At 45.1% G+C, this 26,895-nt stretch overlaps 1 protein-coding gene across 1 annotated transcript in view; it reads right to left on the minus strand.

The window, feature by feature from the left end:
- The window catches only part of CUTA (cutA divalent cation tolerance homolog), a 935,617-nt gene that overhangs the window by 553,344 nt on the left and 355,378 nt on the right, over window positions 1-26,895 (minus strand). Inside the window, exon 4 of the mRNA XM_044083523.1 lies at window positions 3,266-3,325. Within this exon, the coding sequence (XP_043939458.1) occupies window positions 3,266-3,325 (60 nt within the window). The remainder of the gene's footprint in view (window positions 1-3,265; window positions 3,326-26,895) is intronic.

Genomic DNA, 26,895 nt, shown 5'->3' on the forward strand with positions numbered 1-26,895 from the left:
GGGAAATAGTCTCTGGATCTGTAGTAGGATTCTTAAAGAGAAATTTGTGAGAGTCAGGTACTCTGTAGTACCTGTCAGGCTTCCTAGGAGCTGGTGGTAAAGTATCAGGAGTAAGACTGGATTCCATGAAGACATCATCTACAATCTCCAGGACAGGGGGTATAGCTAGAGGCCTGTGCTGAGACAAGTCTAAAAATTCTCTGAGTCTCTTTTTGGACTGAGGGTAGTCCTGGCATTCTCAGTGGAAATGCTCTCAAAGTATGCAAGGTTTCACCAAAAGAAAAGTCCTCTGGATGGGAGGCAGAGGGTATGGAATCCTCTGCATCTGAATCTTCTAGGTAGATAAGGGTACGTCCTGGTAATCAGAGGGATCAGAGTCATCGGACTCATGGTCTGTAGAATCAGAAGGAAACTCAATTCTTTGTCTTTTAAAGGGGGAAGGCTGGCTTCCCCTAATTAAAGTTATAAGGTCTTCTGCCATTCTAAGCATTTGTTTCTGTGGCAAGGGGGCTTGAGCATGTGCTTTGGTAGTTGGTTTTCTAGGCATAGGTCAAACTCTGGGCCTGAGAAACTCGGTAGTTTTAGTCAAAAACGAAGCTGTCGGTTTAATGCGAACATCAGAAGGTCGGAATACACCCTCAGAAGCCAGTGCTTGCACAGCTGTTCCGGACCCATCCAAGGTAGAGACATCTGCAGGTTTCATAGTCTAAGAAGCATCTCGCGGCATACCGGACTCCAAATGGGTCTCAGCAGAGGCCTGCGAATCTGTAGAACGGGTATCAAGGGCTCAAAAGCGCCTCACTGAGTACCGGCGGACTGGCGACTAGCTTAACTAAAGCGTCGTTGGCAGTTTTGGAGCTATGCGGTCTGTCTCTGTCTTTATCCTTACGTTTTTTTCTGAAGATCGGTAGTCGGATGGCTTATCGAAGCCATTTTGGAATATAGAGAACGAGAGCGAAAGAATTTAGCGACAAAGATAAGCCGACGACAAATAGTTCGGGCATTAAACAAGGTGCAAAACCTACAGCAAAGAACATCGTAGTCTGGACCTAAACAGATGACGCAGTAAGAATGAAAATCTCTGTGAGGTATTTGCTTTCCACAGGGAAGACAATTGTTAACTTTTTCTGACATCGATTAGAGCAAGAAAAAAGGATCCCCAATGGGGTACTTAGCTTTAGAAGACTTCAGGTCTGAAACTCGAAAAATTTAAATTTCAGGTAACGGCCGACCGGCACTTGCCAACTTCTTCAGGCTCCCACGTGGCAAGAAAAGCTGATGTAATGGCGTCGGCTGCATGTTTTATACCCCTGACGACCTGACGTCATGGAAGAAGTGACAGCATCCGACGCGGAAATCCCAAGACTCTGGTATTCGGGTCGACTGAGTGCTACCTGCAGGCAGATAACCCAAGTGTGATGACTGCAACAGTGAAACACGAAGAACATCAGGAGTCCTGTCTCAGAAGCACTAAATCTTTCTGCCAGCAGGGGGATAAGTACACCATGTGCATTACCTCAATGTGCAAATGCATCTATTTGTTACAAGGGAGGAGTCGTCCCCTTTTTCCCTTCCATCTGAAAGTCGGTCTGGAATAGAGGCACAGAACTGACAGCTGGCACCTGGGGCTGCATTAACTGGTGAAACTGGTGCCATGTTACAAGCAGTCACCAGGCCTGCATTTCAGCTAAATGTGATCTGGAGGGCTTATTGGTGATCTTCTTGGTAGCCTCTCAGCAGGGGAATGGCAAAGGCTCCTCTGCTGGAACTGGTGGGATCCACTGTGGTCATCAGGTGTACTGGCTGGTGGCATCTAAGGCGTGCCGGCAGTCGGGTGCCCATCTGGACACTGTACAGTACCTCCTTAAATCGCTGGTAAAGTAATGCAGGTGGCACCAACCACTGGGCTACCAGGGCAGATAACTTGCCCATCACATCAGACAGGGAGATAACTGATGTCTGGGTGAACTATACTCTGTGCTGGTCTAGCATGCCTCCTGCCCTACCTAAGTGCACCCCTTCCATTATACATCATTCCCCATACCTTTCCTTGCAGTCCAACCCTCCCTATTATAAGTTGTCCACTCTATGTCAGTGCACTCCACTGCTGCCCCTCCCTCATATGTCCAATACCTTAATATGTGTCTGCCCTTGCTACTTTCCTCTAATAACTCTACCCTTTCCAAACAAGCCTCACTACATTCACCACCCACCCGTCCTCTTCATACGTACACTGAAGTAATGCCCAAATTTTACTCCTCTCTACTGTCATTCCTTAAAGCTAAACTTGAGGGTTTCCTCTGGACATTATTCCCCTTTTTTTAGCACCTCCCTTCCTTCCCATCTATATTCTGAAAAAATGCCAGTATTATGCTGTGCTAGTCGAATGTAGCCTGCTGACAGTAGCCAAAATGCAGAGATGAGGCTCTCTGTTGTACATGTGACCATGCAAAGCCCTCTGAATGTTTTAATGCGATGGTGAGCATGTGAACTACATTAGCACAACCTCTTGTTTCAGTTCCCTAATGTAACTGCTGCCTGTAATGTTGTTGTATTGCTTTACTATGCAACCTTTTTCTTGGATTAATGTCGCTACACTGGTCTGAATACAAGACTAAGCAGCTGCAAGCCACGTCAAACTATGGAATTCTTTTTTTACTAAATTATGGAATTCTTGAAACTTACTACCCCAGAAGCTTTGCAATATTCCTTCCCATATGTAAAACAAAATAAGCTGGATATCTGCAGAAAGAATATACATGCAACTGCTACTGTGGCAAGAGAAAAAAACATTTAGGCATAATACTAAACTTTATTAGTCCTCTTCTTTTGAGTGCAGCATTTGAGTACTGCTTTACATTATGTTACTCAGCTATACATTTTATCTGACTTATTAAGATTTAGACAACTGTGTCATAACCTGTATTCTATCAAGGAAAATGTTATGTACATCGTTAGAAACATTCCTATGTCTCCAATTCTACATAAATTGTATAGTTATTGCCTATGATAAACCAGTGTTCTAGTAGTTATCTATGTTTAATGCACATTTCAAACATTTTTGCTGTGTCCTGCATAGAGCTAGAAAAGGGTACACAAAGAAAAAGATAAAATATTAGGAACCCAAACAGCACGACTACGGGGGGTGGGGGATGCATATTTAGGCACTTAATTCCACAACACAGGGCAGGAGAACAAAGCCCTGGAAAATTGAGCACACCATAACCAAAGCTAATTAAATCAGAGAAAAAGCATGCTTACTTACACAGAAGTTATCTGCGGAATAATGTTGACACAGGCTGCAAGCTTTTTTGTCACAATCCCACTGCAAAATGTTACCATAAAAGAATATCAGCAGATTCAGCAGCAAATAAATACATAAATGTAAACATAGATAAATACAGAATTTTTTTAAAAGATAGTACAAGACAGTTTTAAAATGCAGAGCTCAAAAGGAGACTAGTTGAAATAAATGAAAGTTATGTACTTACTATAACGAAATATCCTTTCCTTTCATCCCAGTCCTTTCAATGTGACATATGGGTAGTCAAAAGCCCCCGCTCGGATCAGATCTAGACTTAAATGTTTCCAGCCTTGAGCCATTCCAAAATTTTACAGCCCCTAATGCCTTGAGCCTCCCTGATTAGCTCAGAGTTTAGCATCTAAAGCTATGCTCACTTGTACAGCCTTTTATCCAAGAAAACAGGTCTTACTGAGCCTACAGATTGGCAGGGGAGGAAGAGCGAATGGTTGTAGCAGACAGATTGGGATGAAAGTATCAGTCATTTTAGTACGTATGTAAGTTTTATAGCCTGTTCATCCAATCTGACATACAGGTCAGAATCACCAATTATGTGATTCCTGGGTGGCCCCAAGACAGAAGACCTTTCAAGATGGAAGCCTCAAAGGAAACTCTGGCTCTGGAAATAAAGAAAAACTTGTAATGCTTTACAAATGTGTGAGCTAAAAAAAACGTAGCAGCTTGGCACATGTTCTCCAAAGATATAGACTTGAAGAATGCTGCAGAAGTTGCCACAACTCTAGTGGAATAAGCTCTGTTTTTGCAGGGTAAGTTGTTTTATTTATTTATTTTGCAATTTGTAGATGAACCAAATGCAGTCTGACAACCATCTATACAAGAAGATTTTGTATACCTTCTTACCCAATTTGTTTTGTGTAAAGGATAAAAAAAACGTTGCTCATCTTTTCAAAAAATGGCAGTTTTGTGAAGATAAAAATGGAGCTGCTAGTGTACACTGACTGTATGCAAAATATATTCAACTTTGTTTTGGTAGCTTGGGAGAAACATTTGAATATGTATGGCTTGAGAGATGGTCTTAAGAGCTACTTTTGGATCAAAGGAACAGTTGGTCTTCAAGGTAACCCTATTCTTATAGAAAACAATGCAAGCAAGATAAGGCATACAATTCCGATATCCTTTTGGCCAGTGTAACAGCCACTAACAGAACAGTTTTGCAGGAAAGACATTTTAATTCTGCAGAAGGATCCTATTCAAGTGAAGGTTTAGACAACCCTTCTAACACATTATTCAAATACCATGGAGAAGCTAGAACCTTTATGGGAGGCCTCAAATGAAAGGCACCTATAAAAAAACGCTTTGCAAAGCCCTTAAGAAGTCAGAAAACAGTCCTGAAAACTGACATGGGAGGAGGGAAAGGCTGCCAACTGTACTTTAACCATAGAGGAACTCAACCCAGAAGAAAACAAGGATAACTAAAATACCACACATTTTCAACAGACGCCAAAAAGGTTTGTATGTTTGGAAGTTCTACACATATCGAGAACCTTTTCCATTTGTTAAGATAGCTTCTCAGAAATCCTCCACATGTAGAGTTTCAGAGAATGTGAATCTCATCAGCAAGAAGGGATGTGTCCAATACCATCAGTGGAATTGGAGAAGCCAATCTGTTACCTTCAGATTGGGCAAGTCTGGATGAGGTCCCCAAATGGGCAAGTCTGGATGGGGTCCCCAGATGGGTAAGTCTGGATGAGGTCCCCAGATGGGTAAGTCTGGATGAGGTCCCCAGATGGGTGAATGATGAGCTCTGGTAGCAGATTTAAGAGTATGGTCTGAGGAAAGGAAACTGCATCTGTTTGGGCCAATACAAGACAAGGAGGATGACCTTGGCCTTGCACTGAATGGCTTTCTGTATGAATTAGGTCATGAGAGGAACAAGGAGGGTAAGCATAAACTAATTTCCAGAGGCCAAGAATGAGGCAAGTGTCCCTGAGGTTCTGTCCCTTATGAGGGAAACAGCAAAGTAACTGCTGCACTTTGTGTTCTGTGGGGTTGCAGACAGACTACAGCTTAACCCAGTGACTGAAAATCTCCTCTGCAATTGTTAGATTCAGGCACCACTCGTGAGGCAGTAGATTCATGCAGAGTCTGTCTGCTAGGTCACTGAACCTTCACAGAATGTGTGCTGCAGTCAGAAATAAGAGAGAGGCCATCACCCACTGCCATACTCTCATGGCCTTGCTACAAAGTGGATAAGAGCTGGATCTCCCTTGCTTGTTTACATACCAGACTACCATCATACTATCAAGTTTGTATATTTATCACCTCTTGAGGAGCAATTCCTACAAGAGAAGAACCACCCTAATCTCCAGAAAATTTATGTGAAAATAAGCTTCTGGGTTTGGCAAAAAGCCTTGGAATCTTCTCTCTCATAATGGCCCCCCATCCGAGAGAGGATGCATCCATAGTTACAGTTACTGCTGGGGGGTTATCTGAAAAGGCAGATATCAGAATTGACAATGCCATGAGGCCTAAAACTCTCAAGATTAACCACGTGGGATGGGGGGGCTGAGCTAGATGAGTTTTTGTACTGCATTCCTCAAAACGGGAAGTCTGTCCTGTGGAAGAGAGATCAGAGTTATAATGACATCCAAATGGCAACCAAGAATGATTAAACTGAGTGGGAATCTGGTTGGATTTTTCTCCATTTACTAAAATACCTAGGGAAGCATAGACAGTCCCTTGCTTGCTTAGGAAACTCCACTGAAAAGGCAGGCAGGAACCAGTCCTCTAGATAAAGGAAGACTTAGAATCCCTGATGATGTTGATGAACCACTGCTAATGCCATGCATCTAATGAACAACCTCGGGGCTGAGATGAGACCAAAAAGCAGGCCTTTGAATTGGTAATGACTGGCACCTTAACAGAAGCGCTGTAATCAATTGGATTCCTCTTGTATTTTTATGTTAAGGCAAACACAAATGAGATCAAGCACATCCGTTCCTTCTTCCGGAGTCATGGAATTGACTGTAGTGAGACCATTCAAAAGAAAGGCTTTTGTGCATAGTTGTTTATGAAACTTGGGTCACAAATGGGGTTAAGTTCCCCTGTTTTCTACAGAACCAAAACGAAGTGTGACTAAAATTGGTGGGACTTCCTGAATGGCTCTCTTTTGCAGAAGAGAGCATGCCTCTTACTTAGTGGCCTTAGCCTGTCTGAGTGGGACATCTTGCAACAAGGAAAAGGGGAATACGGTATTTTCCAAAAATGGAACTTAATAACCTCTACATATAATCATTCCTACCCATTTGTATAGTTGGATAGTGAACTAGACGTGTGGGTAGAGGAATGTACCCCAGACTGCCTCCAGAGGAGCGCAGTCAGGTAACCCTGCAGGGATTCTGAGGGAAATTGTTGGAGAAAGGTCCTCAGAAACCCTGGCTCTGCAGACCTCCCTGGACTATGGGCTTGCATCCGCTGCACTGGTCACCTATCAGAAGGTGTCAAACTGGTGCTTAGTGTTACAAAACCATTGTGAGCAAGGCCTCTTTTGATTCCTATTAAAGTGGATTGAGGGGTCTTGAACTTCACTTCTACTGCACAGGGAGTCTTGCTGTCCTGCTCGCTCTTCTGCATCCTTTCTTTTACACTGGAACTAAACAAGGTAGCTCCTTCGAAGAAAGCATTTGGGAAGGGTGTTTTAAAGAATGTCTGCAAAACCACACAAATGCAGGCATATTTAACATATCGCTATTCTCCCTCCAGCTGCTCTTACTGCCCCATCCACCATATTATGCAATAGGCAGATGGAGAGATTGGTGTTTCTGCGACTAGTGTAATGAGATTCTTCAAAGTGGCTAATGCTTGTTGAGAGACCCTTCTAGAATCCTAGATGTGTGGTGTAGTATATGGCCCAGATTGCAAAGGAGCCAGAAGCAAACGGGCGCTCTCGCCCAATCTAGCTTTTGCCAGGGATTCCTTGTTGAGCAGATAGATGAATAGCTTTCAAACACCTCTTTTTTGGTGGCTGCCACAAATTATTATGTAATCTACCAGGGGTATTTTAGCCCAAAAGGGTTTATCTTTAGGGGGCATATAATTTTGTCAAGCTTCCTTGGGACAGACTTCCAGGTGGCTGGGTCCTACCAAGACTTCACCATTAACTGCACCAGTTTGTCAGAGGGATGGACCACCCAGGATGTAGAAGGTGGTTGCTCTTGTATGCCTCAAACAATACCTCTGTTTTGAGAGGGAGGTTCATTTAGCCATGATTTCCTCTGCCTTATGAGTTCCAAGATATCACTGAAAGAGGCGATTTCAGAAGGGGATTTTGGAGAACCCGCTCCATTATCTGAACTGGAATCTAACGTGACCGACTCAGTCAGAGAGGCCAGATACTGCCTCATGTCCTCCTCTTAGGTGGTTCAGATCCTTGTACTGCTCCTTTTTGGCATTTACAATGTCAAAGCCAGTGTCAATGATCTCTAGCTGACTAAAATTGCAGACTGCAAATTATGAGCCTTAAATGAATCCCACACCAACACAAAGCTGGATGGCACAACATTTTAAACAAGAAAAAACTTGGATAGTCAGACTGAGTGGTCTTTTTTCACCTGGTCTTAATGAACACATAATGCTGAAAATTGATTGGTGGGTATATTACCTGCTGACTATGATGTTTTACTATTTAAATATAATTAGTAGACAGTTTGTGTTATACATTGACAAAGGCTCATGGCCAAAACTGGTCTATTGACTGCTTACTGTTTACTGACCTTAATAACAATAAAAGTCAGTTATTACCCCTCTCATGACTGGTGGCCTTTTTTTGCTTTGAGTTTGGTTCCAATACAAAGTCTCCATAAACCCACAGGACACTACTGTCTATGCAGAACTGTTCACAGAAACCTCGTATAAACATGTTAACAGCTGCATAATGGCAGCTGTACCCACCAGGAAGAAGTGCAGAACCAACTAAAAAAAAAAAAAATCCTGGTGGAATCACAAAATCAATAGGCTGTACAACAGAAGGAACAAATTCATGGCAAAAATTAGAAGGTGCAGCACCCAGCAGGATAAAAACACTCCCAAACTAAACAATTTAGAGGACAAAAAGTCTACCAAAGCCAAATTTGAGGTAAATTTGGCCTCCTGGGCCAAGGACAACAAAGTACAGTTTTGTACCTACCATAAATGTAGATGTTCGAAGATCCACATTGCTGCAGTCCTTACACTTGGGTAGTCCGCTGTCCTCGGTCGGCCCGAATATCAAAGTATAAGGCTGACGTCGGTCAAGGCGCATTTGACTGACATCAGGACGTCAGGGTACAAATGCGCATGACCGACGTCATACCCTCAGTCTTTTCTTGCCCCAGATGTCAGAAGACCCTAAACATAAAGGTCAAAACCAAAAGACAGCAAACCACCAACCAACCACCCTAGCACTAACCATATGTACAATATATACAATATACACAATATGTACAACCCAACCCACACAACCACCTCTAACTGCAGAGGGGAAGGAGGGAGGGTAAATTGGACTGCAGCAATGTGGATCTTCGAACATCTACATTTATGGTAGGTACAAAACTGTACTATGTTCTTCATCTCACATTGCTGCAGTCCTTACACTTGGGTAGAATCCCAAAGCAGAGGTAAGGGAGGATGGCTAACTACAAAGAAGCAGGGGCTGCCAAAATGCCCTGCAAAACAGCAGTGGCAAAACCAGCCCTAGATTTAGAGTAAAGTGGCAGGTGATAATGCCTAGAGAAAGTATGCACTGAACTCCAAGTAGCTGCCTCCAAAATATCCTTGGTTGCCACTCCCTCAAAAAGCTGTTGATGTGGCAGTAGCCCTAGTGGAATGAGGCCTAATCCCAGCTGGAATCTCCTTGCCATGATGGGAATAACAGAAAGCAATGCAAAACCCAATCCACTTAGAAATAGTTTGTTTTGACACAGGCTTGCCCTGAGAACTCAAAGCAAAAGAAACAAACAACTGCTGAGACTGCCTGAACCCTTTAGTTCTGTCCAAATAATAACGCAACTGCCTGTGTACATCTAAAGTGTGCAAAATCTTTTCCCCTTTATTTTGGGGATTTGCATAAAAAGTAGGCAAATGAATAGTTTGGTTTAAAGCCACACTAGAAACCACCTTAGGCATAAAGGAAGGATTAGTACGCAATGATACCCTATCCTTATGGAAAATCAAGAAAGGTTCAACCGCCATAAGGGCCTGCAATTCAGAAACCCTTCTTGCAGAGGTAATTGCCAACAAAAAAGCAGTCTTCCATGATAAATATTTAAACTCAGAAGTAGCTGCAGGCTCAAAAGGTTGTAGAGTGAGTTTCTCCAACACAAAATTGAGATCCCAAGCAGGAGTAGGAGCTCTTCGTGGGGGTCTTATATTCTTTGCCCCTCTAAGAAATTGCTTGAACAATGGATGAGAAAACAATGGTGGAACACAATCATAGTGAGCCGAAATTGCTGCAGCATGAACCTTAATAGAAGAGAAAGACAAACCTTTGTCCAGTAACTCAGTAAGATATTGAAGAGCCACACTCAAATTAGGCTCAGAAACATCAAAATCTTTTGCTGCACTCCAAAATAAAAATCTCTTCCATTTATCTGCGTACACTTTCCTTGTACTAGGCCTTCTAGCTTCCAAAATCACATTCAAAACTTGTTGTGGAAGTTGAGACCCTCTATGGTTCAAAACAGAATATGCCAGGCCGTTAGGTGAAGAGAGTGAAGGTTGACATTCAGCAAATGGCTGTCCTCCTGTGACAACAGGTGTGGAATCGAAGGCAAAGGCCATGGAGGCTTCCGTACCAGACTTCTCAGTAATGGGTACCAGTGCTGTCGAGGCCAATCTGGAGCTATTAAAATCATCCTTGGCTTGTCCTGTCTGACCTTTAGAAGTACCTTTGGGAGGAGAGGCAGGGGAGGAAAGGCATACACATGAAGATTGCTCCAATTGAAAGAAAGAGCATCCACTTTCCAAGCTGTGGGATGAAACCTTTTTGTGCAAAACTTTGGCAGCTGATGGTTTAGTGGAGAAGCGAACAGATCTATGTCTGGAGTTCCCCATGACACTGTCAATTTCTGAAATACATGAGGATCCAATTTCCACTCGTGGGGATCCATACTTGCTCTGCTCAACACATCTGCTAAGGAGTTCTGTGCTCCTGGCAGAAACCTTGCCTGAAGATTGAGCTGTAAACTTAGAGCAGTCTCCCACAAAATCATTGCTTGCCTGCATAGAGGATAAGAATGCGTTCCCCCTTGCTTGTTGATGTACCACATGACAGTCGTGTTGTCTGTTAGAATCAACACCTGCCCTGGAAGAAGTAAATCCTTGAAAGCTATTAATGCAAACTGGACTGCTAACATCTCCTTCAGGTTGATATGTAGATGTTGTAGTCTGGCAGGCCACTTGTCTTGTATCCACTTTCCATTTAGATGAGCTCCCCAAGCTTTGTCTGAGGCATCTGTCGTTAAAATCTGACTCGCCTCTGGCCGGGTCACAGAGAGTCCCTTGTTTAGGTGACATTCCTGAGCCCACCACAAAAATTCCTTTTGAATGCAAGGTATTATTTGAATGACAGTGTCTAGATCCTGGCAGTGCTGTGTCCATACAGTTTTGAGATACCATTGCAGCTTCCTCATATGCAGTTTGGCATTGGGAAGCACCAGAATACAAGATGCCATGAACCCTAAGGCTTGAAGGACTGTCCTTGCAGTCAGCCCGGACTGATGAGATAGCTGATGGAAGTAAAGGGATAGACTCTTTTGTTTGTCCGGGGTCAAAAAGGCCATCTGGGATGCTGTATTCAGTCTCACACCCAGAAAGCACATGTCCTGAGAGGGTACTAGACTGGACTTTATTTCGTTCACAGAATACCCCAGGCATCTTAGCACTGCTATCACATATTCCAAATGATGAAGAAGCTCTTCCCTTCCTTGAGCCAGAATCAGGCAGTCGTCCAAATAAGGATAGATCTGTATTCCTTTTAGCCTGAAGAAAGCTATCACTGGAGCCAGAACTTTCGTGAACACTCTGGGCGCAGTAGATAAGCCAAAGGGCAATGCAGAGAACTGATAGTGAGAAGTCCCAGCTCGAAAACGCAGATACTTCCTGCAACTTAGTCTGATAGGAACATGAAGGTAAGCCTCCTTGAGATCCAAAGTTACCATCCAATGATCTTTGCCCAGCAGATGTAAAAGCTGCTGTAACGTCAACATTTTGAACTTGGGAATGTCCAGATAAGTGTTGAGGGTAGATAAATCCAAAATTGGTCTCCACTTGTTCCCTTTCTTTGGTACTAGGAACAGGCGAGAATAAAATCCCAGGCCCACTTCTGGCATAGGAACCGGCTGTATGGCCCCTATTTGGAGTAACAGAGAAACTTGCTTGTGAGCCTCTATTCTTTGTTGAGGAGGAACGTCTGGCATGCCTTTGAAAGGAGACAAGGTATGGAAATAAAACCTGTAACCGTGGTGTATGATATCCAATACCCATCTGTCTTGGGTAATCAAACTCCAATTTTCTTTGAAAAGAGCCAACCTTCCTCCCAAAGGTGCTGCCAGACGAGAAGGCTCTGGCAGCTGAAAAGGTAGGTCATTGGGTCTGTTTACGAAAGGACTGACCCCTGCCCTCACCCGAAGACTGTGCAGGAGAACTCCCTGTTCTAGGCCTGAAAGAGCCCTGAGCTCTGCCCCTACCACGTCTAGATCTACCTCTAGACTGGGAATCATAAGAAGGATATGTCCACCCCTTAGTAGGCCAATTTCTACTAAACTTTGGAGGCTGGACCTGCAAAAAATCTTTAACAGTCTGCATAGACTTAGCCTTGTCTTCCATTTTCTTTAAAACTGCCTCAACAGGAGGACCAAACAACACGTCAGATTGTAAAGGAGCATCCAAAATCCTTGTTTTAACATGTTCAGACAAATTTTGATCCCTTAACCAGGCGTGCCTGCGAAGAACTGACCCAGTAGCAGCCACCCTAGACGAGGCCTGTACAGCATCAAAACCACATTGCAAAGAATGCTTACCCACCTGTTCAGAAACATGTACTAAATCTTGCAACTCTTTACAATCAATACCTACTGCCAGAGCATCAACCTTAGACTTTAATTGTGAAAGGAGATAGTTCTGGTATTTCAACATGTGAAACTGGCAATTCAAAGCCCTCATAGCAAGAGTGGAAGAAGTATAAACTTTCTTTCCCCATCTATCCAAGGCCCTAGCCTCTTTGTCTGCAGGAACCGGATTCTTTACAACAGAAGCCTTAACACCTTTAGGCCCCTGGCTAACAGTTTCTGGGTCTGCCCTAGGACTCTTAGATACTTATGAGCTTCAGGCACCCTGTAATACCTATCCGGCTTAACAGGAGCAGGAGGCAAAGAATCAGGATTAAGAGAAGCCTCTGAAAAAACATCTCCCACTACATCCAAAACAGGAGGTATAGCCAAAGGCCTATGCTGGGGTAAAAATAAAAATTCCCTAAGCCTTTTCCTGGAATCAGAGAAGTCCTGACCTTCCCACTTAAAAAGCTCCCTCATGGAATGAAGAGTTTCTGAAAAAGAAAAATCCTCAGGAGGAGAAGCAGAAGGAGTAGAATCATCCACATCAGAATCAGAATAAGGAGAGTACTCCTGCAAGTCTTCAGCCGAAGACTCTGAAACATCTGAAGCCTGCTCAAAACCCCCTAGCTCAGGCTCCATCCTAGGTCTCTTATCAGGAGGGGGCATAGAACCCCTAATCAAAGTAATCAAATCTTCTGCCATTTTAAGCATATGCTTCTTGGGCACAGTACCTGAAGAGCTAGGGGTAACACCAACTGAAGCTAAACCTGGCCTGCCCCTGGGAGAAGCCTTTGAAACAGAAGGAGAGGGCCTAGTCACCCTAGGAAGGGAGGGGAGTATAGTAACCTGAGAAGCCCCCTCAGCCTGACTTGCCTCCTGAGAGGCCACATCTTGCAATAATAAAGTCTCACCCTGGGAACACAAAGAAACCTCCGGTGGAGCCACCGGCTCCACCGACACCTCTAAAGAACCGGCGTCCGGTACAGATGGCTCTTCTAGCCTAGGCTTAACTGCTTTGTCCTTGCGCTTCTTCGAAGAAGCGGGCGGAGCATCCGACGGCATTTTATAATTGCACCGCTTCCCAAAGACTAACCTTGCACAATCCAACCTTCTCTTTATAGTGCGTTTATTAAATCTAGCACAAGAGCGACAGCCAACAACGTCGTGCTCAGGCCCTAAGCAAGGAATACACAAAGTATGATAATCTCTATGCGGTATCTGTTTCCCACAAGAAATGCAATTATTGACTTTTTCTGACATCCGGTAAATCACTGAGGCAAGAGAAAACTAAAATATTCCCAACGGGTACTTAGCCAACTTTGAACTCGGTCTGAAACTTCGAAATCGAAAAATCTCAGAACGCCAACCGGCACTTGCAATGCTGCTTCTGCATCGGACCATGCGGCAAAAAAGACTGAGGATATGACGTCGGTCATGCGCATTTGTACCCTGACGTCCTGATGTCAGTCAAATGCGCCTTGACCGACGTCAGCCTTATACTTTGATATTCGGGCCGACCGAGGACAGCGGACTACCCAAGTGTAAGGACTGCAGCAATGTGAGATGAAGAACATCAAGGCATTCTTTAGCTATGTCCGCAACCTCAAAGGGAATTCACAATTGAGAGCAGAGGTCATTGTAAATGGAGCCACTTATACAGAGCGAGAAGATATAGCAAACCTACTGGCCGACAAATTCAGATCCAGCTTTACCCCTCTCTCCCTGTCAAATTTGATGGCATGTCTCAAGGGAAGGTAACTCTCCCTATCACTAGGGAACAGGTCCTTAATGCTCTACGGCCAAGAACACTGCATCAATGGCACCAGACAATATCCTAGGATGTCTTCTAAATAGCATAAAACACGACCTATCATGCCCTCAGGAATTACTATTTAACTATAGCCTCCAAACAGGCTTTGTGCCCCATGACTGGAGAATAGCAACAGTCATCCCCCTGCACAAAGGTGGGCCATCAACACACCATGGAAACTACAGATCCATAAGTCTCACTAGTCTTGCATACAAAGCCATGGAAAGAATTATCATGGAAATGATCAATAATGATACAGTAAAACCTCCAGACACGGACACAGTTTGGTTTCATCAAGGGCAAGTCATGCCTACTCAACCTGGACTTCTTTAAGAAGGTCACCAAAGCAATGGATGAGGGCAAAATGGTTCACACTACCCATCTTGACCTGGCCAAGGCATTTGACACAATGTCCTACCTTGGTTATTTACAAATCTGTATGACGTCTGCTGGATAGCCAAATGGCTCACAGGCAGGACCCAGGAAGTTAAAATTGGGGAGTTCACCTTTACAAAGAGGCCAGTCACAAGTGAAGACCCTCAGAGATCAGTCCATGGACCACTCCTTTTTGGCATTTACTTTTCTGAAGTCAAGGCCAATGTTAATGGTCTCTGGCTGACTAAATTTGCAGAGGATTGCAAATTAGGAGCTTTCATTGAATCCCACACAGACACAGATGTTCTCCAGCAAGGGCTGACAGAAAAAACTGGTGTCAGAGCCATGGACTAAAACTAAATGCCAAGAAATACAAAATAGTATCCTTTGGGAAGTCATTCATCCCTGGTAACCATCATATTGTCAACACACCCCTTAGAGTTGAGCTAATAATCAGGGACTTGGGGACACACAGACAATAATCTAGCATTTGATGATCACGTGTCTACAGTAGTGAGGAAATCATTTTACTTTGCACAACTTATAAACAAAGGTATGGCATCTAGGTCCAAGGAAATCATTGCTCCGCTGTACTCGGCATTCATCAGACATATTATTGACTACAATGCCCCCAGGAATATCCAACAATTGGAACGTCTGCAGAAGTTCCTCACTGAAAGAATACAGGGCATAAGTAACATGACCTATGCAGACTGCCTCAAGGCCCTATCCCTGGATTCAGTCTCCTACAAGATGTTTAGGGGAGATCTCAAGTTTGGAATACAGGTATTGCCAGACCCTACTCTAATGGACCTCCTGCACATTCACAAAACAAACAGCACCTGAATTACCTATTCTAAAGTTTTAAACCTTGTATGTGATGTAAATGCGACCTGAGAGAGACACGTATGTATCCCAGAAACTACCCAGTGTCTGGAACAGGCTTCCTTATCCATGTGAAGCAGAGTTCGGCCCTAATCCAATTCATGTGCAACTTGGACAACTGGATGGGGAAGTACAGTTGTGTACCTACCATAAATGTAGATGTTCGAGTGTATTCACTTTTGCAGTCATTACAATTGGGTTATCCTGCTGGCAGGCTACCCGCAGTCGGCCCGAGTTCCAAAGTCTAGGTCAGGTGTCGGTTGCTGTCGCCTCCTCCCTGACGTCAGTGCGCCAGGGGTATAAAAGATGCAGCAGACACTATTTTCTTCAGTTTTTCTTGCCCCAGATGTCAGGTGCCCCTAAAATGGTAGGCTCACTAATGCCAATAAGCATGCATAACCAAATAACTTTTCCTTCATCTACAAGCAAATACACCACATAGGTTGTATAGAATAGAGAAGTACAGATAAGTCCCAGCAAGGAAAAGGGAGATGGTGGGAGGGTAATCTGGACTGCAACAGTGAATACTCTCGAACATCTACATTTATGGTAGGTACACAACTGTACTATGTTCATCGTGTTTCACTGCTGCAGTCATTACAATTGGGTTGAATCCCAAAGCTATGGTTGGGAGGCTGGTGCTAAATAGAATTAGGAGAGGCTATCAGGCCCTGTAGGACTGCAGTGGCAAAGCCTGCTCTGGATTTAGAGTAGAGAGGTAAGTGATAGTGCTTTGTAAAAGTATGCACTGAACTCCAAGTAGCAGCCTCTAAGATGTCTTTGGTTGGTACTCCTCTGAGGAAGGCTGCTGAAGTGGCTGCTGCTCTGGTGGAATGTGGCCTAATGCCCTTAGGCACTGATTTGCCATGCTGTGAATAGCAGAAACGAATGCAGTGGCCTATCCACTTTGAAATAGTCTGCTTTGAGATAGGCTTTCCTTGTGATCCTGCAGCATATGCTACTAGATGTTGCTCAGTCTTTCTGAAAGCTTTGGTTCTATCCATGTAGAAGCATAGCTGTCTGTGAATGTCCAAAGAATGCAGAAGTCTCTCACCCTTATTCTGTGGGTTTGGGTAAAAGGAAGGCAGGTGAATTGTTTGGTTAAGGGCCACACTGGTCACTACCTTAGGCATAAATGTAGGGTTTGTCCTCAGAGAAACCCTGTCAGGATGGAAAATGATAAAGGGTTCCACAGCCATGAGTGCCTGAAACTCTGAGACTCATCTAGTGGATGTTATTGCTAGGAGCAGAGCTGTTTTCCAGGATAAGAATTTTATATCAGCTGCAGAGGCTGGCTCAAACAGAGGCAGTGTAAGTTTTTCCAAGACATAGTTAAGGTCCCATGCAGGTATTGGTGCTCTCCTTGGAGGTCTTATGTTTTTGGCCCCTCTGAGGTACTGCCTTAGTAATGGATGAGAAAAAATAGGTGGTTCTGTATTGTAATGAAGAGGCATGAATTTTAATTGATGAAAAAGAAAGGCCTTTATCCAGCATCTCAGTTAAGTATTGCAAAATTTGAGGAATATTTGGAACAATCATGTCAATACCTTGTGCCTGGTTCCAAGCACAGAATCTCTTCCATTTTTCTGCATAAGATTTCCTGGTGCTAGGCCTCCAGGCCTCTAAAATAACATCCATGACTGCTTTAGAAAGAGGTGCGTCTTGAATGGCTACATTATCCGCCATGCTGCCAGGTTTAAGGTCCTGAGTTGGCTGTGCAGTATCTGACTGTCTTGTTGGGTTAATAAGTGAGGAATTTTGAGGTAATGTCCAAGCTGGGCACTGAGACAAGCTCTTTAGGATTGGGTACCAGTGCTGGCAAGGCCAGTCTGGGGCAATCAGTATCATTTTTGGCTTCTCTTGTCTGACCTTGAGGAGTACCTTGGGGAGGAGAGGCAGATGAGGAAAGGCATATACTGTTAGCTTTTTCCTGCTGAAAGATGTAGCATCCACTTTTCATGCTTGCTTGTGATAAGTCCTTGTGCAGAAGATTTGTAGTTGGCAATTGTGAGGGGAGGCAAATAGGTCTATGTCTGGGCATCCCCAGGTATTTCTTATGCTGAAGACTTGTGGATCCAATTTCCATTCGTGGGGATCCATTAGGTTTCTGCTTAGTTCGTCTGCCAGAGTATTTATCCTTCCTGGTAGGAATTGTGCTTGCAGATGTATTTGGTAAGTCAGTGCTGTGTCCCACAAGTTCATGGCTAGTCTGCAGAGGAGGTAGGAATGTGTGCCCCCTTGCTTGTTTATGTACCACATGACTGATGTATTGTCCGTCTTTATCAGTAGTTGTCCTGGATGAAGTAGATCCTTGAAGGCTGTCAGGGCATTTTGAACTGCTAGCATCTCTTTTTGATTGATATGTAGATGCATTTGACTTGCGGACCATGTGCCCTGAATACATCTTCCTGCCATATGGGCCCTCCAGGCATAATCTGATGCATCCGTTGTCAATGTCTGCCTGGCTGTGGGTAAGGTGAATGGCTGTCCCGTGTTGTGGTGACAGGCTTTTGCACACCATCGAAACTCCTGTTGCAGGCAGGGAATGACTGTAATTAGAAGTTATGTCCTTACCATAACGTTCCATGTGGAGTGTTCATCTCGCCTTTGTTCTTACACCTGGGTTTGGAGCCGATCCTCGGCTCCGTTGTCGGCCGCTTGCAAGCTCTGCATCGAGAAGAAGCTCGAGACCAACCTAACTCCCACAATCCCCCTCTGCCTTTACCTCAGATCTAGTATGCAAGCAAACCAGAAGTCAGAGAGAGAAACACATTCATGCCAAACATAACTGCAAGAATACCTGCACATATATATACATATATATATAGATATATACAACAACAACTGCGTAATGCAGAAGCAGAATAAACCAAACCAGGCACCAAACTGTACGTTCTTCCTGAGGGTGGGAGGGTGGGAATGTAAGAACAAAGGCGAGATGAACACTCCACATGGAACGTTATGGTAAGGACATAACTTCTAAATGTGAGAGTGTTCGATCTCGCCGTTTGTTCTTACACCTGGGTAGCGTCCCTAGCTCCATGTTCCTGAGGAACTCACGGGAGAACGTTCTTGAGCACAGTGGAACCAAAGGTTGCCCTGTCCCTAGAAACCCTGTCTACCTTGTAATGAGAAATGAATGTATGTGGTTTAGACCAAGTGGCAGCTGCACAAATAGTGTCTAATGGTAAGCGAGCTGCATGAGCCAGGGATGTAGATACTGATCTTGTAGAGTGCCCCTTGGGTTTGACAGGTAAAGTTTGTTCCGAAGTAGCATAAACAAATATAATGCAATCAGTTAGCCATTTGGAAAGGGTTCGTTTAGTGACTGCTACTCCCTTCCTGCTGTCTGCAAAGGCTACAAAAAGTCGATCTGATTTCCTGTGATCCTTTGTTCTATCCAGGTAAAATCTAAGTTGTCTATGAACATCCAACTTGTGTAACATATACTCCAACTTATTGGAGTGATTTTTGAAAAAGGTAGGGAGTTCAATGGATTGATTAATGTTATTAATAGAGCAAACTTTGGGGAGAAAGGACGGATTAGTGCGAAGACATACTCTGTCAGAGTGAAAGATCAGATAAGGGTGTTTAATAGAAAGAGCCTGAAGCCCTGACACCCGCCTAGCGAATGTAATGGCCACCAAAAAGAGGGTCTTCCACGACAAATACTTCAATGGACAAGAGGAGGCTGGTTCAAACGGAGGCAACATCAATTTAGATGATAAAAGGTTCAGATTCCAAGGAGATGTAGGAGTTCTAACTGGTGGTCTAATATGGAAAGATCCTTTTAAAAAGGCCTTACAAAGTCTGTGAGCCATAATAGGTGCCCCACATTCTTCCACATGAAAGTTGGAAATGGCAGCCAATTGCACTCTTAAAGTGGCAGGAGAAACTCCTTGGTGGAACAATTCGGTTAAAAACTCCAAGATCTTGTTTAAAGGAGCTATAACAGGGTCCAAATGCTGAGTATTTGCCCAGAAAACAAAGCGCTTCCATTTACTAGTGTAGGTCTTTGTAGTGGAAGCTTTATGAGAAGCCACTAGTATATTATCAGACCTGGCTAAGTAGGGAAGCGGAGCAGCCAAGCTGCTAGTTGGAGTGACAGAAGCGAGGGGTGGGGAGCCCCTGACGAGTGGGTCAGTAGGCCTGGCTCTGGGTCCAGGATCCAGGGTCCCCGAATGCTGTGTGCCAGAAGAAAGGGAAACCAGATTTGACGAGGCCAGAATGGGGCAATGAGGATAATCGTCCTTTGCAGGTTGTTGGCTTTCTGCAGAAACTTTGCAATCAGGGGAAAGGGAGGAAAAGCGTACAGGAGACCCGGGGGCCAATCGTGAACCAGTGCGTCCCTGGGACTTCCCTGGAGGGTAATAGGGCAAAGTAGCTCCTGCGTTTGGCGTTCATTGGAGGCAAAAAGATCGCAGGAAGGCTGGCCCCACTTGCGAAAAATCTTCTTCGCAACAGACTGTTTGAGGGACCACTCGTGAGGCAACAGGATTGCTCTGCTCAATCTGTCGGCTATGACGTTGGATGACCCCGGGATGTGCATTGCAATCAGAAAGCGACCCGTGGACTCCGCCCATTGCCAGATTCTCATGGCCTCTCTGCATAGCTGATAAGACTTGGTTCCCCCTTGTTTGTTTATGTACCAGACTACGGACATGTTGTCCGTCTGAACTGCAATAGTCCCTAGAGGAAGAAGGGGAGCAAAGTGTTGCAACGCTAGAAACACTGCCCTCAACTCTAGAACATTGATGTGCAGATTGTACTCTAAATTGGTCCATTCGCCTTGGACTGTCTGTCCCTGAAAGATGCCCCCCCACCCTATCAGGGAAGCGTCCGTGGTCACCGTAGCTGTCGGCGTGGGTAGCACAAATGGTCTCCCGTTGGAAAGGTTGCAAGTTCGGAGCCACTATAAGATATGCTGTGATGGCTGTAGTGATGATTTTTCGAAATTCACAGAAATTCCGAGATGAACACAAAGCTGTAGTGTGTAATCCCGGGCCTGAATCAGTTGACGCTGGATGGGGTGGAAAAACAGACTCCGACAGCAGACAGAGTCTTTCCCTCCTGCTCACACCGGGTAAGGGTCTCCTTTACTTTGGGGCCAAAGAGAGTGGCACCATCAAATGGGGCGTTAGTAAAGGAAGACTTGAAGGCTTCCGCAAATGAACATAAGCGCATCCAGGATTGTCTACGAAGAGCAATCGCTGAAGCTGCTGCCCTACTCGATCCTTCGGCTGCGTAAGAGATCAGCCTCATGGACGAGTTTGCAATGGATGTAAGGGTATTGAGATGTGCTGTAACTTTTTCTGAAATAGCAGCATCTGTAGTACCCTGGAGGGTATCTCCCAACTCTTTGATTAGATCCCTCTGTAGCCGTGTGAAGTGGGTCAAATAGTTCAGGGATCGCATAGAAAAAGCCGCTGAACTAAAAATGCGCTTCCCATACCTGTCCATAGTCCTAGAATCTCTGTTAGGCGGATGGACAGATGAGGAAGATTCAGACATCTCCTTCTTCGTGGCCGCTGCCACCACCATAGCGTCCACTGGCACTCCCTTTGTCAGATAAGCCTTATCCTGAGGGGCAGTAATATATTTATTAGGCTTTCTAGGGACTGGCTCCACCGTGTCAGGCGTCTCCCACGCCCTTCGAGCAATCAGCTCCATCAACTCATCGAAGGGCGGAGTGACCCAGGAGGAGGAAGGGCGAGCACCGAATGCCTTCAGCAAAAAGTACAGTTTTGTACCTACCATAAATGTAGATGTTCGAGGATCCCCATTGCTGCAGTCCTTACTATTGGGTCCGTCATAGTCGTCCGTACCAAATGGAGAGGAATTATAAGGCCACGGTCAGCGCTGCAGGGGACTGATCAGAGCGAGCCAGGGTACTAACGCGCATGACCGATGGTGGACTACAGCAATGGGGATCTCTCAACATCTACATTTATGGTAGGTACAAAAAAATATCCTTAGTTGCCACCCCTAGAAAATGCTGTTGAAGTGGCAGTAGCTAGTGGAATGAGGCCTAATCCCAGCTGGACACAGGCTTGCAAAGCAAAAAGAAAAAAAAAACAAAACTTTGAGACTGCCCTGAAATCCAGGAAGGATTAGTACGTAATGATACCCTATCCTTATGGAAACCAGACTCCGTAGTAGTGGGTACCAGTGTTGCGAGGCCAATCTGGAGAAAGGCATACACATGAAGGGTTTTCCAACTGAAAGACAGAGCATCCACTTTCCGCTGTGTGATGAAACCCCTTTGTGCACTTTTTGGCAGCTGTGGGTTTAGTGGAGAAGCGAACAGATCGTTCCCCATGACACTGTCAATCTGAAATATACATGAAAGATCCCCAGTCCTTCGTGGGATCCATGATTTGTTGCATAGAGGATAATAATGTGCTCCCCTTGCATGTTGATGTGCTGTAGTCTGGCAGGCCACTTGTCTTGTATCCACTTTCCATTTAGATGAGCTCCCAATCCCAAGCACGTGGCATCTGTCGTTCCTGACTAACTCTCTGGCCTTCTGCAGAGAGTCTCTTGTTTAGGTGACATTATTAGGTGAGCCCAAAAAAAAATTTTTTTTGAAGGCAAGCAATATTGATGTTATCAAATCCTGGCAGTGCTGTGCTGTGTCATTTTTGAGATACCATTATTGTAGCTCCTCATATGCAGTTTGGCATTGGGAAGCACTAATGTTTGAAGGACTGTCCCTGCAGTCAGCACGGACTGATGAGATAGTTGATGGAAGTAAAGTGATAGACTCTTTGTTTTGTCCGGGGGTAAAAGGCCATCTCTGCTCTGTATTCAGTCTCACACCCAGAAAGCACATGTCTTGTTCTTGAGCCAGAATCAGGCGTCAAGTAAGGATGAGTTGAATTCCTTGAAGCCTGAGTAAGCTTATCACTGGAGCCAGAACCTTTGTGAAAACTCTGGGTTACCATCCAGTGATCTTTGAGTAAAAGCTGAGAGGTAAAAGCTGTTGTAACGAACTTGGAATGTCAGAAAATGATGTTGAGGAGATAGAAAAAAATTGGTCTCCCTGGTTCCGTGTTTTCTTGGTACTAGTGAGGAACGAGAATAAAAAATCCCCAGCCCCTTCTGATACAGGGACTGGCTGAAATGCCCCCATCTGGAGTAACTGTGGAGGAGAACGCTCACATTTGAAAAAGGGCATTGTATGGAAAATAAAATCTGTAACCGTGGTGAATGATATCGTCTCTCCTCCCTGCCAGATGCCTTAACTACTGGCAGCTGAAAAGTGGTTGCATGGGTTCTGTTTCTGTGGAAAACTGGACCCCCCCTGCCCCCTACAGTCCAGGTGAGCAGGAACCCTGTTCTAGGCCTAAAAAAACCTTTGAGCTCCTCCCCCACCACGCCTAGACCTACCCCTAGACTGGGAATCATAAGCAGGATATCTCACACTCAACACTCCTCAAAGCAAAGCATCCACCTCCATTTGAATTGTGAAAGGGGAGATAAATTGATATTTTTGCATGTGAAACTGACAATTCACGCTCTCATGGCTAGAGTGGAAGAAGTATACACTTATCAGAACAGGATTTTTTTTTAACACCTTAACTTAACACCTTTAGGCCCCTGAGAGAAACAGTTTCTGGGTTCTAGGACTCTTAAACAAATAAATACTTATGAGCGGCACCCTATAATACCTATCATTTAACAGGAGCAGGAGAGGCAAGAGTCAGGGTTCAGCATCTTCCACCACCAACACAGGAGGAATAGCTAAGGGGGCCTGCTGGGGTAAAACAAGAAATTCCTAAGCCTTTTCCTGAATCAGGTGCTCCCATCATGAATGCAAGCAGTCTGAAAAAGAAATCCCTCAGGAGGAGAGCTGTAGGAGTGGAATCATCTTGTTAAACCTAGCACAAGGCGGCAACCAACAGCGTCGTGCTCAGCCCTAAACACAAGAAAAAAATGTTCCCACAAAATACTTAGCCAACTCTCTTTTCTGAAACTCAACTCTGTTTCGAAATATTGGTTTCGAAATATTTCAGAACGCCAAAAACTTCTTCTAAAACTGCTTCTGCATCGACCAGCAAAAAGACTGAGACCATATGCTGCGTCATGATACCTAGTACGACTGGCGTCGTGCGCGGCGCCCTGACGACCGACCGAAGCCTTATACTCTGGTATTCGCCGGGCCTGGACGGCGGACTACTGACTCATCCTCAGAAGGGGGGAGGGCTTGCCAATCACCTCTCTGCTTTAGGATCTCCAGGATGTCAGAAAAAGAGACATCCTCTGAGGGTGACTTTGGGGACCCTTCTGACTCATCTAAGTCAGTGTCCGATGTCAAAGATTCTTGTGGAGAATCTAAGTGTCTCCTCTTACACAATCTTTTCCTCGGAACTTCTTCAGGGGGGACATCCGAAGAAGCCTCCGAGGAAGAGGGGGCACCCTCCAGGGGTGGCTGAGACACAGGTGCTCGACGCTTAGATGTAGCCGTGGGTGCAGAGGAGGATAACGTTCCTTTATGGGGAGGAGAAGCTGTTTCTGCTGATGTGGTTGTCTGGGTAGACAACACCTTCCTCATGAGGTCGAAGACCCCCGGGTCCCGAGTCGAGGTATCTCCCGGTTCCGAGGAAATGGGAAGAATCCCCGAGACAGGCACCGAAGGCATCGACCCGAGGACGGAGCCGAGTCGATCGAGCCGAGGCTCCGAGAGGGAGCGTCGGAACCGAAACATCGGTCCGACTCTCAGTCCCGGAACCAAGGATGGATCTTCGGCTCCGAGACTCCGGTACCGGATCCGACGGAGTCGAGGTGAACGGAGCCGACCGAGAGAAAGATGGTTCTGGCACCGAGGGCTCCACAATCAGTAGATCAGCCTCTTCTGGCTCCGAAGACTGGATAGGTTTCGGAGGAGGAACAGATGGAGATAAGGGAAGGCCTTCGAGTCTCGACACCAACTGGGAGGAGACAGAGATGAGCTTGGATAAGGCCGTATTCTCCATTAATTTCTGCACCACGCGGTCTACATCGGTGTCGGAGAGGGGTCTGGAAGAGCGCGTCGAAGGAATCGAAGACGGAGCCGACCTCAACAGTGTCGGGGGAGGGAGCTCCGTCACCGGTTCCAAGACTCGAGGATCGGAAACTGACAATAGTTCAACACTTGGCCCCGAAGTCTGTGGAACCGGTGATCGAACTTTAACTGAAGAGCTCTGAGCCGATGACCTGGGCTCCGACATCTTCGATTCCTTCGAGGATTTGGATGCCTGGTCTGATGCATCCAGAGCCTCTTGAAAGGTAGGTTTTAAAAGACCCCTATCCATAAGCTTCCTGCGCCTATCTGTCATGACCCTTCCACTGAAAGAATGACAAATTGAACAGTCTTCTTGCAGATGGAGATGGCCAAGACAGTAGACGCAGGGCGGCACAGTGGTGCAGTGGTTAACATTGTCACCTCACAGCAAGAGGTTCTCTGGTTCGATTCTCGGCTGGGGTGCCTTCTGTGTGGAGTTTGCATGTTCTCCCTGTGTTCGCGTGGGTTTCCTCCGGGTACTCCGGTTTCCTCCCACATTCCAAAGACATGCATCTGGAGCATTTCTCCCCGGGCCTCCACTGAAAACAGGCTCTGTGGAACCTAGTCGGACATTCCCGGTCAACAAATGTTAAATAAATAAATAAATAAATAAATAAACTATGATTATCAGTCACTGACATCTTTTGCCCACATTGGCAACGTTTAAAGCCAGACTTAGCTTTCTCAGACATGTCACAATCTTAGTTATAGCTATCAAAGGAAAAGTTAGTAAAATGTCAAGTCCAGTAATTATGTCTAATCCAGAAACTTTAGTCAAATCCAGTAAAAAAGTCAATCCAGTAGTCAATCCAGTAAAAGGGTGTGTCTGTCCCTGAAGGAGGGTTAGGCCCCGAGGGAAAACTCTAATAAAGTAAAAAGAACTTTATATGGAACCGAGAATTCCTCGAAACTCTATAAACACACACACACACTCACTTAGATAATATTTTAAAATAAAGAAATTCTTAAGAAATATAAGAAAAATATAAATCTTAGCTTAAGGTTGCTCGAGCTCATCAAACTGATGTGAACGCTGCAGCGGCAAACTAGATCTGAGGTAAAGGCAGAGGGGGATTGTGGGAGTTAGGTTGGTCTCGAGCTTCTTCTCGATGCAGAGCTTGCAAGCGGCCGACACGGAGCCGAGGATCGGCTCCGAACCCAGGTGCAAGAACAAACGGCGAGATCGAACACTCTCACATTTATTGTTTCCAGGCTGTGGCAATGTTGAGTCCAAACACTTTTTAGATACCATTAAGTTTCCTCATATACAGTCTTGCATATGGAATTAACAGAATGCAGGGTGCCATGAAGCCCAAAGCCTGCAGAATTTTTCTTGCAGATAACTGGGTCTTTGTTGCCAACATTTTGAAATAAGTAGTCAGTTGTCTGCATTTGTCTGGTGTTAGATAAGCCATCTGGGCAGTTGTATTTAAGCTTGCACCCAGGAATATTCTCTCTTGAGAGGGTACAAGTTTTGATTTCTTTTCGTTTACTGTGTACCCTAGGCCTGTTAGTAATGTTTTTACAAACGCTAGCTGCTGTAGTAACGTGTCCTTGTTCTCTGCTTGAATAAGGCAGTCATCCAAGTAAGGATATATTTGAATTCCTCTTTGTCTGCAAAAAGCAATTACTGGTGCCAGGCATTTTGTGAAGACCCTGGGCGCAGTAGATAAGCCAAAGGGCAGTGCAGAGAATTGGTAATGCACTGAGCCAGCTATAAATCTGAGGTATCTTCTGCATGCTTGTCTGATTGGAACATGCAGGTATGCCTCTTTTTGGTCTAAAGTCACAAGCCAAGCCTTCTTGCCCAGCATGGGCAGAAGTTGCTACACAGTTAACATTTTGAATTTTGGAATATCCAGGAATGTGTTCAGGACTGACAAGTCCAGAATAGGTCTCCAGGTTTTGTCCTTTCTGGGTACCAAGAATAGCCTCAAGTAAAATCCTAGTCCCTGCTCTTGCTGAGGTACTTGCTGAATGGCTCTCATGTCCATGAGGGATGTAACTTGTTTTTGTGCCTCTTCCCATTGATTGTGTGGCAGGTCTGGCATACCGTTTGGCCTTGGCAGGGTGTGAAAATGGAACCTGTAGCCCTGGAATACGATATTTAAGACCCATTAGTCCTGGGTGATCATGTGCCAATTTTGTCCAAAAAGTGCTAGTTTTCCCCCCAAAGGAGCTGCCAGATGATAAGTGCTTGGCGCTGGCAGGGGAAAGTCATTGAGACTGTTTCCTGTATGGCTGTGATTTTTCCTCTCCACTTTTGGAGGTAGCAGCACCCCATTGTTTAGGCCTGTATGAGCCTTGGGGCTGTGATCTGCCTCTGGGGTGTCTGTATCTGCCTCTTTGTGGCCTGTCTGACACTGGAAAGGACCAATTCTTTGCAGGCCAGTTCCTGCTAAATCTGGGAGGCTGTACCTGTAAGAAATCC

This window comes from Protopterus annectens, chromosome 9.part0 (assembly GCF_019279795.1).
Source record: "Protopterus annectens isolate FY-2018-M chromosome 9.part0, PAN1.0, whole genome shotgun sequence".
Lineage (NCBI taxonomy): Eukaryota > Metazoa > Chordata > Ceratodontiformes > Protopteridae > Protopterus > Protopterus annectens.